Genomic DNA, 13,886 nt, shown 5'->3' with positions numbered 1-13,886 from the left:
AGCCAAGAAAGAAAAAGGAGATGTGATCTTCATAATTCTGGGTGATAATTAGGTTGCACCGGGGAGGACAAACATTATTGGTATTATTAAGCATATATAAAGAATTACATATAGCTCTAGTCAAATTTAAGTCTTGATTATGTTTCTACAACTGGTCGTCATCTACCCCTTCCCAAACATATACTCCCTTAGAACAACTATCAATGGGGGATTTTTTTGGCATTTCATTCAAATAAATATTTGCAGTGAATGACCATCATATAACCATAACTAGAAAGAAATTATAAATAAGCAGATAAAAGTAATTTTAATATGAATATTCTAATTTTATTTATTTTAATAATTTGTCTCTCAGCTAAAAAGTTGCCAAAGAATGAACCACAGAATCCAGGAGCAAATTCTACTAGAGGAAGAGGAGTAGACCTTACTGAACCTACACAACCAACCAGGAGTCAATGTTGTAGTAACTAAACCTCCAGTTTGAACTGGCTGGAATATTCTGCTTCCTAAATGTTAACAGCGGGATTGGAGCATTTAACCGGCCCAGTATGACTTCCAAAAAGAAGAGACTTACGATAGAGTCCAGTTTCTAATACAGAATTATTTTATGTGTTTTGAACTTAATTTTTAATAACATGCATGTATCCCTCTAACTAATGTTACAGCAATAGAAAGGGAAGATGAGAACTATGTGTATACTTGTTTCATTGGAAGGTTACGAGGGAATCATTTGTCATCATTAGAGATAAAGATAAATGACTGGATCCACAGCTAACCATCCAGTTTCTCCAAACTGGAGCAGTAGTCATCTATGTTAAAGATTTAGAAATTATTAATTTGGACTTTCGAAAAACATTTTTAGGATTCTCCAGATGTTTATGCTTAGCTGCAGTATTCAGGCAAATGATAATTTCTTTTATCTAAAGTGTACATTCCACATTTTAATAATAAATTAATCATAAGAATACCGTCCCACATCTCCAGGAAGAAAAAGGAAATTAGTGGCATCAAAATTATAGCCAGTCCCGTTATTTTTTTAAATGGGGTAAAAAAGCAAATGTAGCCCCATCTTGTTTTAAGAGTATAAAAACAGATAAATGCAATTTAATAAATAGTGTTCTCTTCATGTGAGCTCTTCAACAAAAATGAAACAAACCAGGTGTCTGTGATTTATATTTAATCACTGCTGGCCATTATATAGGTCTTGTTTGGGGATAGGGAAGGGGCTTTTGTTCCCTTTGGATATAAATATAGTCAGTGCACTAACAATTATGTACATTCAAACTTGATTACTTTAAATTTGATTTCCATCTGTACTGTAAATAGGGTACTGCATTGTCTCCATATGTTTATTATTTTTCTGTAATATTTAAGAATTGCTTAAAGTATACAAAATGTACAGTTACTAAAACAGCTAATTATTTCTTCCTCCTTTGAAAGGAAGGGGCTTCAGTTGTTCCTCATAACTAGAACCATAATAAACAATGTACCTGTAATTTGTAACATAAATATTGCATTGTTAGTAACAATCTTGCAGCCTTGTTTTTCAAAGTCCATTTTATTTTAATCAGTTCAGTATATTGCACTAATTATTTTAGGTCTTTTCATTATATGAAATCTACCATGTGTCAGAGATGATTTAATCTATTTAAGTGTTGAACTGCTAGCAGAACTTGTACATTTTACAGTAATTCAGAATTAGTAAGGAAAACAGTTCACCAGTGTTTAGTTTTATATTGAGGTGCTCAGGTTGGAATAAAGTGGTATAAAAAGCAAGTACTGGTTTTTCTCTTTTTTGGCATAAAATGGTGAACATATGTAAATTATATTATGTAACCTAAAATCTACTTTTATATTTACTACTTTCTTAAAATTATTTACATGGTATTGATGTATCATCCTAACATCTGCTTCATAAACGAATTGCTTTGTGGCATTATATTTTGGTTCTCTGGATAATTAGAACTTTATATTTTATGGCAGCAAGTGATATTCACTTCCACTGAGAAATATTACCATAACTGTAATGTTGTCTCTGGATCCAGCCTCTAAAGCAGCATTTACAAGTTTATGGCTAATATACTCAGCTGCACCTTCATAGAAATTTTTAGTGCCTAATTCTTTTATACTTGTTTGCTCATCATCTACACTTTCAGTTTCATTCTCATGACTAGTTGTTGGTGAAGATAATTCTTCATTTTTCGGGTCATCAATACTATCGTCAGACGAGTTTTTTGAATTTGTGGTTGACACATATTCTTCAGATTCGGATTCACACTGAAACAATATGTGGATATCACTTTCAAATTCATTATTACTTTTGTCACTGTTTGGAAGAAGCGGAGGCCCTGTAGATGGTAGAGCTTCTAACTGTGTGATTGAGGTGTATGTTTCTTTATACATATGAAACATTGTTATTACCATTGCAGTGACTTCCTTTTTATCCAAAACTTCCCAGAGTCCATTAGTAGCTAAGATAAGGAATTGACATAAGTCATCCATAGGAATAGAAATAGTTTGAGGTGCTGGGATAATGGATTTTTTCAGTTTGAGATTTCCATGAAATCCAAGTCCTCTTGTGGTTTTTATTTGCCCTTCTAGGAGCCCATATGGTTCATTTGAACTGATTACTGCTCCAGTCTGAAGTACTCTTCTTCTTTCTTTGATGTTTCGAGTAGTATGTTCTTTGGTTAGGCAAAAACCTTTCCCATTTCTGCATAAGACTGCTTGTACATTACCTAAAAGATAATTTAAAAATACAAAAAATTTTGTCCTACAGATTTAATAACCAGTTGTGTCAAAGTATACTGTTAGCTTTACTAATTCTGTGATTTCAATGCTAAACAGAAAGCAGGCCATGTAAAAATATTTTTTTATGATAAGTTAGGTTTCAAACTGAGAAACAAGTTTTACTTTTTAAAATTCTGGGTTTGGTATTAAAATAACTAAAACCACCAATAATTAAAAATAATTCCTAAATCAAAGTTTTTTTTTTTAATGAAACAGCTTCCGAATATTATTTATTTTAGAGTCAAGTTGAACTTTTTAATAATCAACGTATATTTCATGCAACCGGGTTTTATTTTTAAAATGTTTAAATAAATGCTTCTTTAATTAAAAACACCTTTGATTTTTTTTTTTTTTTAAAGAATAGAGTCTGACAGTTGTGTAACTGGTTGAAGTTAAAATCTGAATGTACAGTGGCATTCTAACTTTCATACCACTATTAATTTCAGTCTTACTAAGTTCCTTCAATGTGTGCAAAAAATATGTATCGTTAATGTATTAAATGGATAACAGGCAGCCACAACATTGAAATTAAACCCTTCATTTGAAAACTGAAATGTTAAAAAGTTTGATGGTAGTTTGTTCATACTTCAAATGAATTCATGTGTGTGCTTCATTGCAATCTTAAAAGTCTAAACATGCTCTAAACAGATTAAAGGATGATAATATTACTAAAACTGAAGTTTCTTTAAAAGTTTTGTTTCTTAGAAAAAAATATTGAGTTCTTAGGAATGTAATTGTTCTTGATACAGAGTCATGATTTATTAAAAAAATGTTCTGAGATGGGGTTAGTTATATTTGAATATTATATCCTTAGAATTCAAATTTCCTAGATTAGGATGCCAAATTTACTTTAGATAGAATATTCTGATTTTTAAATACGATGCTACACCTAGGATCAGAACTTTGTCACTTACAGAGGTTCATTTCTAAACACTCTTTTCTGTGGTGCTTGATTAAACCCAGGGCTTCAACTCATGCTAGGCAAGTTTTCTAACACTGAGTAACATATTCAGTCCTCTTAAATTTTATTTTGAGGCTAGGACTCACTAAGTTGCCCAGGTTGACCTTGGATTTTCAATCCTCCTGCTTCAGCCTCCTATATAGCTGGGATAAAAGTAGTGCACCATGAGCTTGACTTAAGCCATCCATTTTATTTAGGTAAAAGAATTTAGGCTTAGAAGATCTGGAAATGTAGTTAGATAGAGTGCTTTTCCTAGCATGTGTGAGGCCATGGGTACTGAAGGAAAAAAAAGAAAAAAACTGGTTCATGCAAGTGATGGGACAGAAAGCGTAACTTGATGGAGTATTAGTGTAGGGTATACATTAATAACATTGGACCATTTACATTATGTGAAATGTTGATATCTGTGTGTGTGGATTGGGACCAAAAGGTGATATAGCTGTGCATGCACACCTGTAATCCCAGCAGCTTGGGAGGCTGAGGCAGGAAGATTGTGTTTCAAACCAGTCTCAGCAATTTAGTGCTAGGCCATAAGCAACTCTGTGAGACTCTGTCTCTAAATAAAACATAACAAAGGGCTGGGGATGTGGCTCAGTGGTTAAGCACCCCTGGTTTCAATCCCTGATACCAAAAAAATGAGAATTTTTTTTTTTTAAAGAGAATTTTTTGATATTTATTTTTTAGTTTTTGGCGGACACAACATCTTTGTATGTGGTGCTGAGGATTGAACCCAGGCCGCACGCATGCCAGGCGAGTGCGCTACCGCTTGAGCCACATCCCCAGCCCGAGAATTTTTTTAAAAGATGATATATATATATATATAATATATTTTGGAAACATGAGAGGTATGTAAATGATAGTTCTAAAAATAGGCTTCTCAATTCTGTATAGTTTGGTTATTAACGTTTTGTATTTGTCTTTAATGCTGATCATTCTAGTTATGTTTTGCACAAGGTAAATTGGTAAAATAATTCTTGACTTTTGGTAAGCATCATGGAAAATGGTACTCAACATAATGGTTGATTAAATAGAACATTAGGATGTATGATTCAGTACCTCTTTGACATTAGAAAAAAAAATATGTGTTTAATGTGAATAGTGCTATGAAAATTGGTCAGAATCTGGTTCAAGATAGTCAAGACCATTCACTTCCTAAGTGTTCACTTGCATGTGGCAAGCCAAAGTTCACTCAGTAAAAAGAAAAAATACATTTCCCTGCCATTTGACTTGACTTGAAAAGAATTCAGTACAGCCACGTGCAGTGGCAGATGCCTATAAATAATCCCAGCTCCTAGGAGGCTGAGACAGGAGGATTGCAAGCTTTTTTGTTGTTTTTGGTACCAGGGATTGAACTCAGGGCCACTGAGCCACATCCCCAGCCCTATTTTTTTTTTTTTTTTAACAATTTATTTAGAGACAGGGTCTCACTGAGTTGCCTAGCTCCTCGCTTTTGCTGAGGCTGACTTTGAACTCACAATCCTCCTACCTCAGCGTTCCCAGCCTGCTGGGATTACAGGCGTGTGCAATCTTGCCTGGCCAACGATTGCGAGTTTAAGCCAGTCTAGGGGATTTAGCAAGACCCTGTCTTGAAACAAAGAGGATTGGGGATGTAGCTCAGAGGTAGAGCACCCCTGGGTTCAGTCCCCAGCACCATGAAAACAACACAATTTTAGTATGAATATGAACTTAAAATGGTAATATGGTCAATAACTTTTGATTGAACCCAGGGACACTTACCAATAAGCCACATCCTCAGCCCTTTTGTTTTTTGAGACAGGGTCTTACTAAATTGTCAATGCTGGTCTCAAGTTTGGCGAACTTTCTGCCACTACCCCCAACTGATAAACAGCTAATTTGGTTTTGGTTTTGTCTCTGAGAGTTTGATAAATTTTAGCCTTCTGCACTGTCTGCTCTCTCAGTGATGCATGCCTATAATCCCAGTGACTTGAGAAGCTGAGGCAGAAGGAGTTTGAGGCTTGCCTGCCTCAGCAATTTAGCAAAACCCTAAGCAATTTAGTGAGACCCTGTCTCAAAAAAAAAAAAAAAAAGTGAGGGTGCAGCTTATTGGTAAAGCACCTGTGGGTTCAATCCCTACTACAAAAATAAAATAAAATAAAGGAAGAAATGTTCCTGTACCATCTGTTTAGGGAAAATATGAATGCCTAACCAAGTGGTGAACTGTGTGATTAAAAACTATTACACAAGTTCTATTTTTTTGTGGAGAAGGAAACACTAAGGGTTGAACCCAGGACCTCAAACGTAATAGGAAAGCACTCTACTGTTATATCCCCAACCTGTTTTACTTTGAGATAAGGTCTCACTATTGCTCAGTGGCCTTGAACTCCTACCACATTCTCCCAAGTAGTTTAGGAGTGCTGGCTTGTGCCACCTCACTCAGCCATTGCACAAAAAATTTTAATCTGAGCTTAAAGAGTTCAAATTCCTAATGTAAAGTTTCTAGCTTTTGAGAATTGGAGATACTGTGCTTTTCAGAATATATTGCCAGAACAAAAATCTAACCGTCACTGGAAAAACAACAGCATATTTGGGGACAATAATTTGGGGTTAAAAAGAGCTGCTTTGTGAGGCTGGGGATATAGCTCAGTTGGTAGGGTGCTTTCCTTGCATGTGCAAGGTCCTGGGTTCAATCCTCAGCACCAAAAAAAAAAAAGTTAAAAGAACTGCTTTGTGGGCTGGGGTTGTAGCTTGGTGGTGGAGCACTTGCCTTCGATCCTCAGCACCACATAAAAATAAATAAAATCAAGATATTGTGTCCATCTACAACTAAAATAAAATTGAAAAGAGCTGCTTTGTGATGATGTCTTTTTAAGGTAAAATGTATAGTCAAAATGTTTGTTTGTTTGTTTTTGTAGTGGTGATGGCAGTACTGGGGATTGAACCCAGGGGCACTCTTCCACTAAACTACATCCTCAGCCCTTTTTATTTCTTTATTTTAAAACAGTCTTACTAATTTGCCCATATTCGTTCCAGACTTAATCTTGCTACCTCTGCCTCAATTGGATAACAAGCATATGCCACAATGGGGGGCTTCAGAGTGTTTCTTATGCAGAAGGCAATAATGTAACTGCTTTCTAAAATCACTGGGTTATCTCCAACTTTTGTAAGGAAAAAAGGAGTCTAGTATATTCCAGGGTGAGCTCTAGAGATGAAAACAACAATGTCTAAAATGAAAAACACACAAGATGTGATTAATGGCAGATTAGACGTTACTGAAGAAAAAGTTAGTGAAATTTAAAATATAGCAATAGAAACTACAAAACAAAGCATAGAGAGAAAAAAGTTTCAAAATCAAAGAGCATTAATGATCCAGGGACAATTTCAAGTAGCCTCAAGTACAAAATTTGTGTGCTTTAGGGAGAAAAGTGAGGAGAAAATAATTTGCATACATCATAAATTGCTTAAAATCAAAGAAAATCTTTAAACCAGCCACAAGGGGGAAACCATATTATGTACAGAGGAACACAGAAAGTGGTGACAGCAATGCAAGCAAGAAGACAGTGAAGTAATATTTTCCTTTTAGTAACATACTAAAAGGAAAAATCTGTCAACCTGGAGTTATGTCCATGGACAACTTTAAAAAAGTTAAAAACAATATACCAAATGAATATTTCTTTTAAAAGCAGAGGTACAAATAAAGTCTCATCATCCCAAAACCCATATTACACGTATACATATCATTTTAATTGAAAAATATGTAAAAGATAATTGAATGTTTAATAGGAAAAGTGATAGAGAATATGTATTACAAATATATAAGTCTAGGAGGGAATAAACAAAAGTGTACTATAATAAGAATTTTATTGTATCTACAAAGTGCTATAATATCACTTAAATGTAGATTGGAGAAATTGAAGATGTATAATACAAGGGCTGGGTTGTAACTCAGTGGTAGAGCACTTGCCTAGCACACATGACGCCCTGGGTTTGATCCTCAGCACCACATAAAAATAAATGAAGATATTGTGTCCATGTACAACTTTAAAAAAGTTAAAAACGATATTGGAAGATGTATAAAACGCAAAACTATTAAGTGTCAGAGTTATAACTGGCTGTACAGTGGTGCATGCCTGTAATCCTAGCAATTTAGTGAGACCCTGTCTGAAAATAAAGAATATGGTGGCACACACCTATAACCCCATCGACTGTGGGTTATAGATGGAGATGGAGACAGGATCGCAAGTTCAATACCAAATTTGACAACAAGGTGAGACCCTGTCTCAAAAGAAAAAAACAAAATGGACTGGGATGTAGCTCAGTGGTAAGGCGCCCCCCTGTCCAATCCCCACTGCAAGAATGAATGGATGGATGGAAGGACTGTCAGACTGGGGATGTAGGGCACCCCAGTACAAAAAAAAAAAATACAGCTAATAATATGTCAAAGGAGATTTAATACAATAATAAACTAATTCTAAAGAAGCCAGTAAGCGAAGTGCTGAGGCACATACCTATAATTGCAAGATAGAAGGTAGCCTGGCCAATTTGAGGAAGCTCTGTCTCAAGAACAGGATAAAAAGGACTGCGGATGTAGATTATTGGTACACTGTGCCTAGTACGTGCAGAACCCTGGGTTCCATCCCCAGTTCAGCCAAAAAAAAAAAAGGATTAAAGACTAGATGGAACATATTTTACCATACTAACAATCATACTGAATATAAATAGAATAAACACCCAATTAAAAGGAAGAGACACAGCCTCAGCAACAGCGAGGCGCTAAGCATCTCAGTGAGACCCTGTCTCTAAATAAAATACAAAATAGTGCTGGGGATGTGGCTCAATGGTCGAGTGCCCCTGAGTTCAATCCCCAGTACCAAAAAAAAAAGACCTATTGAACAAGCAAACATTAGCATTCCTAAACATATATCTAATAGTTCCTCAAAATTCTGAAAGCAAAATCAACAATTATAGTCAGTTTCAGTTGAACTCTCTTAATAACGGATAGACTGTGAAGTCAATGCATAAAATAAAATCAGTAAGAACACTGAGGACTTGAAAAATAATGCCAAGGACTTGGCCTAATTGATATTTAAAAATCACTCAATCATAGGAGGTACACACAAAACATTTAACAAGATAGACCATACTCTGAGTCATAAAACAAGTCTCAATAAATTAAAAATGTAAATCATAATGTATATTCTGTGACTATGATGTAATTAAATGAGTTTTTAGGAAAATAGAATTTTCTAACAGGCCAGGCAAGGTGGTTCACACCTGTAATCCCAGTAGTTGGGGAGGCTGAGGCAGGAAGATATCAAGTACAAAGCCAGCCTCATCAACTTAAAAAAGAGGCCCTATCTCAAAAACTAAAAAGGCCTGGGGATGTACTCAGTGGTAAATTGCCCCTGAGTTCTTGGTTAAATCCATAATACCAACAATAACAGCAACAAAAGTGAAATCAAACACCAGAACAAAAAGCTAGCAGAAATCACATAGCAGAAATAGATACAAAGATACTGAACACTAGAATTAGCAGACAAAAAATATTAAGTGAATGTGTAATAAGTTTAAGAATAAGACCAATTTAAAAATATATGGAAGGAGTTAGGGTTGTGGCTCAGAGATAAAGCGCTTGCCTAGCATGCGTGAGACACTGGGTTTGATCCTTGGCACCACATAAAAATAAAATAAAGGTATTGTGTCCACCTACAACTAAACATTAAATGTTAATTTTTTTTTTTTTTTTTTTTGGAATTGTGGTAGCTCACGCCTGTAATCCCAGAAACTCAGGAGGCTGAGCCAGGACAATTGTGACTTCAAAAAGCTAGCCTCAACAACTTGATGAGGCCCTAAGCAATTTAAGGAGAACCTATCTCTAAATAAAATAATTTTTGAAAGGGACTGAGGATGTGGCTCAGGGGTAAATGCCTCTGTGTTCAATCCCTGTTACAAAAAAAAAAAATATTTATATATATGTATATTTGTATACGTATACACACACACATATATATATGAAGAGAGAAAGGGGCTGGGCGTGGTGGGGCACACCTGTAGTCTCAGCTACTTGGGAATCTACAGAAGGATCACTTGAGCTCAGGTCTAGACAACTTAGTAACCCTATCTCAGAAAGAAGAATTAAAAAATGTATACATATGAAAGAAATGAGTAATCATAAGAATAACCAAGGTTATTTAAGAAAAAAAGAACCAAAAACAAAAAAACAGTAAAAAAAAATCAACTAAAATATTAGAAAAATGGAAGTGCTTGAATTTATGAATAGAGAGAAATTGTTCAAACTACCACACAAAAACAGAAAAATTAGTTGAGCTCAGTAATGTCTCAGAAATGACATTAGTGTTAGAGAAAGACATTATAATATAAGCTTAATTATAGCTTCAGAATGGAAAAAATGGAACAGAGGCAAAATTTGAAAAGATAGCATTAGATGTCAATTCACAAAGACAAGAAGCCAAAATATCCCACATTTACAATTTTTTAAAAATCTACTTATAGATAATCTTAGTGAAATTAGGCCCCATCAAAGACCAAAATATATTTAAAGCAGAAAAAAAAAAAAAACCGATTACCTTCAATAGACGGCTTTTTATCAGCAACAATAGAAAGCAGAAGGGGGGAATAATTTCTTTGAAATGCTAACAGAAAACAACCTGCCAAACTACAATTTTTACTCCACAAAAATATCTGTCAAGAAAAAGAATATCACACAAAGTCTGTATTTGGGGGAGGGGGCATGGGGCAGGAAAGATGATGGAATGAGATGGACATCATTACTCTAGGTACATATATGATTTCACAAATGGTGTGACTGTATATCATGTACAACCCAAAAATTGAAATGTTTTGCTCTATTTGTGTACAATGAATTACAATGCATTCTGCTGTCATGTATAACTAAGTAGAAAAACAACAACAAAAGTCTATATTTGCCACCAATGAACCCTCACTAATAGAAATTCTAGTGGATGTACTTCAGACAGAAGAGAAAACATTACAGATGAAAAAAGAAAGTTTGTGAACAATAGTAAAAATTTGGAAAAATGATTAGAGTAAAAAAATGCATAAGCCAATAATAATATCTTGTGGTTGTTGTGTTTTGTTTTGTTGTTTTCTTTAGTATCAGGGATTGAACTCAAAGGCACTTAACTACTGAGCCACCCCCAGCCCTTTTTTGTATTTTATTTAGAGACGGGGTTCTCAATGAGTTGCTTAGTGCCTGGCTAAGTTGCTGAAGCTGGCTTTGAATTCCTGATCCTCCCACCTCAGCCTCCCAAGCTGCTGGGATTACACGTGTGCGTCACTGCGTCAGGCTGTTTTTTGTTTTTGTGGTGTTTTTTTTGTTTATTTTGTTTTGTTTTTGGTGCTGGGCATCAGATCAAATTTAGGTCCTGGCACATGCTACACAAGAACTCTACCACTGAACTTTATCTCTACCATGCTGTAAGGATTTTCTTATGAAATTAAAATATACAGCAAAATATAGGTAAGGAGGGAGTGAATAGAATTAAAGTGTTCCGGGGTAACTATAGTGCTTGAAATAAAGTTAAAGTTGTCATTAGCCAGCACAGTGATGCACACCTGCAATTCCAGGAACTAGGGAAGCTAAAGCAGAAGGTTTCCAAGTTTGAGGCCAGCCTGGGCAATGTAGCAAGACCCTGTCTCAAAAAATAAAAAAAAATAAAATAAAAAGAGCTGGGATGTATTTCAATGAGAGAGAACCCCTGGGCTCAATTCCCAGAACTGCAAAATTTTTAAAAAATTAAAAATGATCAATACTGGTATATGATGAGTCAAGGTTGCATCTGTGACAAATGGTGAAAAGGGCACCCAAATCTTTTTGAAAAAAAAATTAATGTAGTGGATCAGGCAGGGTAAACACGTAAAAATCTTTTCAGCAAAAGCAGTGAGAAAGTATGCTGGAAAAAATGGTGGAAATCAACTTTCTAGAAATTAACCTACATCTTGCAAAAATCTGAAATATATTTTCCAAGAGAAACAACTACAGGTGGTGAGAACAGTGGGATTTTTAGCCTTTAACTTGACCTGCTTCAAACTGCTCTCGCTCTGCAGTGGTATTAAAAAGCAGCAACCTCATAATGATGGTTGCTGTGAAACTGAACAACCTAGTTCTCTGCAGAAGATAGGATAGCTTTGGACTTCCCTTTAAAACAAAATCCCCAAAGAATTGTCACAATTTGAACTGACTTGAAACTCTGCAAAAAAAAAAAAAAAAGCTCCATTGTGAGATCTTGTCATTATTTGACCTGACTCAGCATTTACTCTGTGCAAACAACTCTATTCCCAAGGTGTTTGTCAAAAACAAACAGCAGCAATTATTTAAAATCACAGCTGCCTGAAAGCATTTGGCAGTGAAAGCATTTAGGCTTAAGAGGAGGCTTACTTTAAAAATTGCCAGAACTACTGGGCTCATGGTGCACCTCTGTAACCCCAGTTACTCAGAAGTCTGAGTCAGGAGGATCACAAGCTCAAGACCAGCCTCAGTAACTGAGCAAGCCATGGTTTTATAAAGCGCAATGCATTTCTGAGAAAATAGAACATGCACATATTCAACCTTTACACATGCACAGGACCTGAATTCTCATGACTGACCTTGAGGCTTCACCCACCTAAAGAAGAAGTGGAAGCTAATACAAAGTCTTAAAGTGCCTGCCATTTTATTAAAGATAGACCCAACAAAACACAGACCCTCTCAGTCCCAACAATGACTGCAAGATATATTGGTTCAAGGGAGGCATTGAAGGGAATCTCAGCCTAAATATTAGCTGACTCCTAAGCTGACCAAGCACCGCCATTATGGCTACACACAAGCATGGAGATTTTGACAGTTCAGGAAAGTCACTTAAGAACAGCAGCAACTACAAACCCCGGGAGGGGAGAACAATCTGTTACTTAAAATATCCAATTTTAAAAAACCAAAAATTATAAGACAAAGAAACATAAAAGTATAGCTCGTTCAAAGGCAGGGAAATGAGATAATAAGAATGGAGGAAGCCCAAACATTGGATTTTATCAGATAAAGTGCTAAAGGAAGGTATGGCTCCAAAAGGAAAGCATGATGGTCCACCAAATAGAGAATATCAATAAAGAGAGGGGCTGGGGTGACAGAGCACTTGCCTAGCGTGTACCATGCCCTGGGTTTAATCCCCAGAACCAGAAAATATATATAGATTTAGATATCTATATGGATGGATAAAATCCTTAACCTAGATACATAATGAAAAACTCCTTCACAAAGTACTAGCAAACCACTCCAACAATATGTAAAAAATTATAGGGCTTGATTAAGCAGGATTTATTCTAGGAAGACAAGAAGAAGGCCCACACCTGTAATCCCAGCTACTCAGGAGGCTGAGACAGGAAGATCTCAAGTTCAAGGCCAGCCTCAACAATTTAGAGAGATCCTTTCTCAAAATAAAAAATAAAAAAGGACGGAGGATGTAGTTGTGATAGAGTGCCCTGAGTGTTTAATCCACCATATCATCAAAAAAAAAAAAAAAAACATTTGAATAGCATTTTTATGGATATTCAAATGGCTAATAAGCACTTGATACCCAATATCATCAGGGAAATGGAAATCAAAATTACAATGAGATGTCACCTTATGCCCAATAAGATATCTAAAATCAGAGTGACAGACAACTGTAATCCCAGTTACTGGGGAGACTGAGACAAGAACATCTCAAATTCAAAGCCAGCCTGGGCAATTTATCCAGACCCTGCCTTAAAAGAAAACTTGAAAGGGCTGGGGAGGTTGTTCAGTGGTAGAATACTTGCCTGGCATGTGTGAAGCACTTGGTTCAATCCTCAGAACTGGGGGTGGAGATGGGGGGAGATGTAAAATTCGTGGAGTTTTTGATGCTAGGAAAAAGTTTAATTGTGATATACATACACACAAACATATATATATATATATATATATATATATATATATATATATATTTAGTTATGTTAGTGTTTTAATCCTTTGAGGATTAAAAGGAAATAAAAATCATTAAGAGAAATTATAAAATGCAATAAAAATGGGAATAATAAAAAAAAATTAAGAATGTTATTTTGGAATTTTTTACACATGCACAAATTCAACATTTATTCAACAGTTTCATCATTATACTCACATTTTTTTTTTTTAAAGAGAGAG

The 13,886-nt window shown here is 35.4% G+C and overlaps 2 protein-coding genes across 3 annotated transcripts in view; one reads left to right on the top strand and one right to left on the bottom strand.

Moving 5' to 3' along the window:
• Rab5a (RAB5A, member RAS oncogene family) overlaps positions 1–1,776 on the top strand; it is a 28,213-nt gene extending 26,437 nt beyond the window's left edge. For both annotated transcript variants that reach the window (XM_015494361.1, XM_015494362.1), the window contains one exon: positions 356–1,776. In XM_015494361.1, coding sequence (XP_015349847.1) covers positions 356–471 — 116 coding nt within the window. In that variant the 3' untranslated portion in view covers positions 472–1,776. The remainder of the gene's footprint in view (positions 1–355) is intronic.
• Pp2d1 (protein phosphatase 2C like domain containing 1) overlaps positions 1,539–13,886 on the bottom strand; it is an 18,511-nt gene continuing 6,163 nt past the window's right edge. The window contains exon 2 of the mRNA XM_015494360.2: positions 1,539–2,738. Within this exon, the coding sequence (XP_015349846.2) occupies positions 1,975–2,738 (764 nt within the window). The 3' untranslated portion in view covers positions 1,539–1,974. The remainder of the gene's footprint in view (positions 2,739–13,886) is intronic.

This window comes from Marmota marmota, unplaced genomic scaffold (genome assembly GCF_001458135.2).
Source record: "Marmota marmota marmota unplaced genomic scaffold, marMar, whole genome shotgun sequence".
In the NCBI taxonomy this organism is placed as follows: Eukaryota; Metazoa; Chordata; class Mammalia; order Rodentia; family Sciuridae; genus Marmota; species Marmota marmota.
This window is presented reverse-complemented; position numbering and strand designations above follow the sequence as displayed.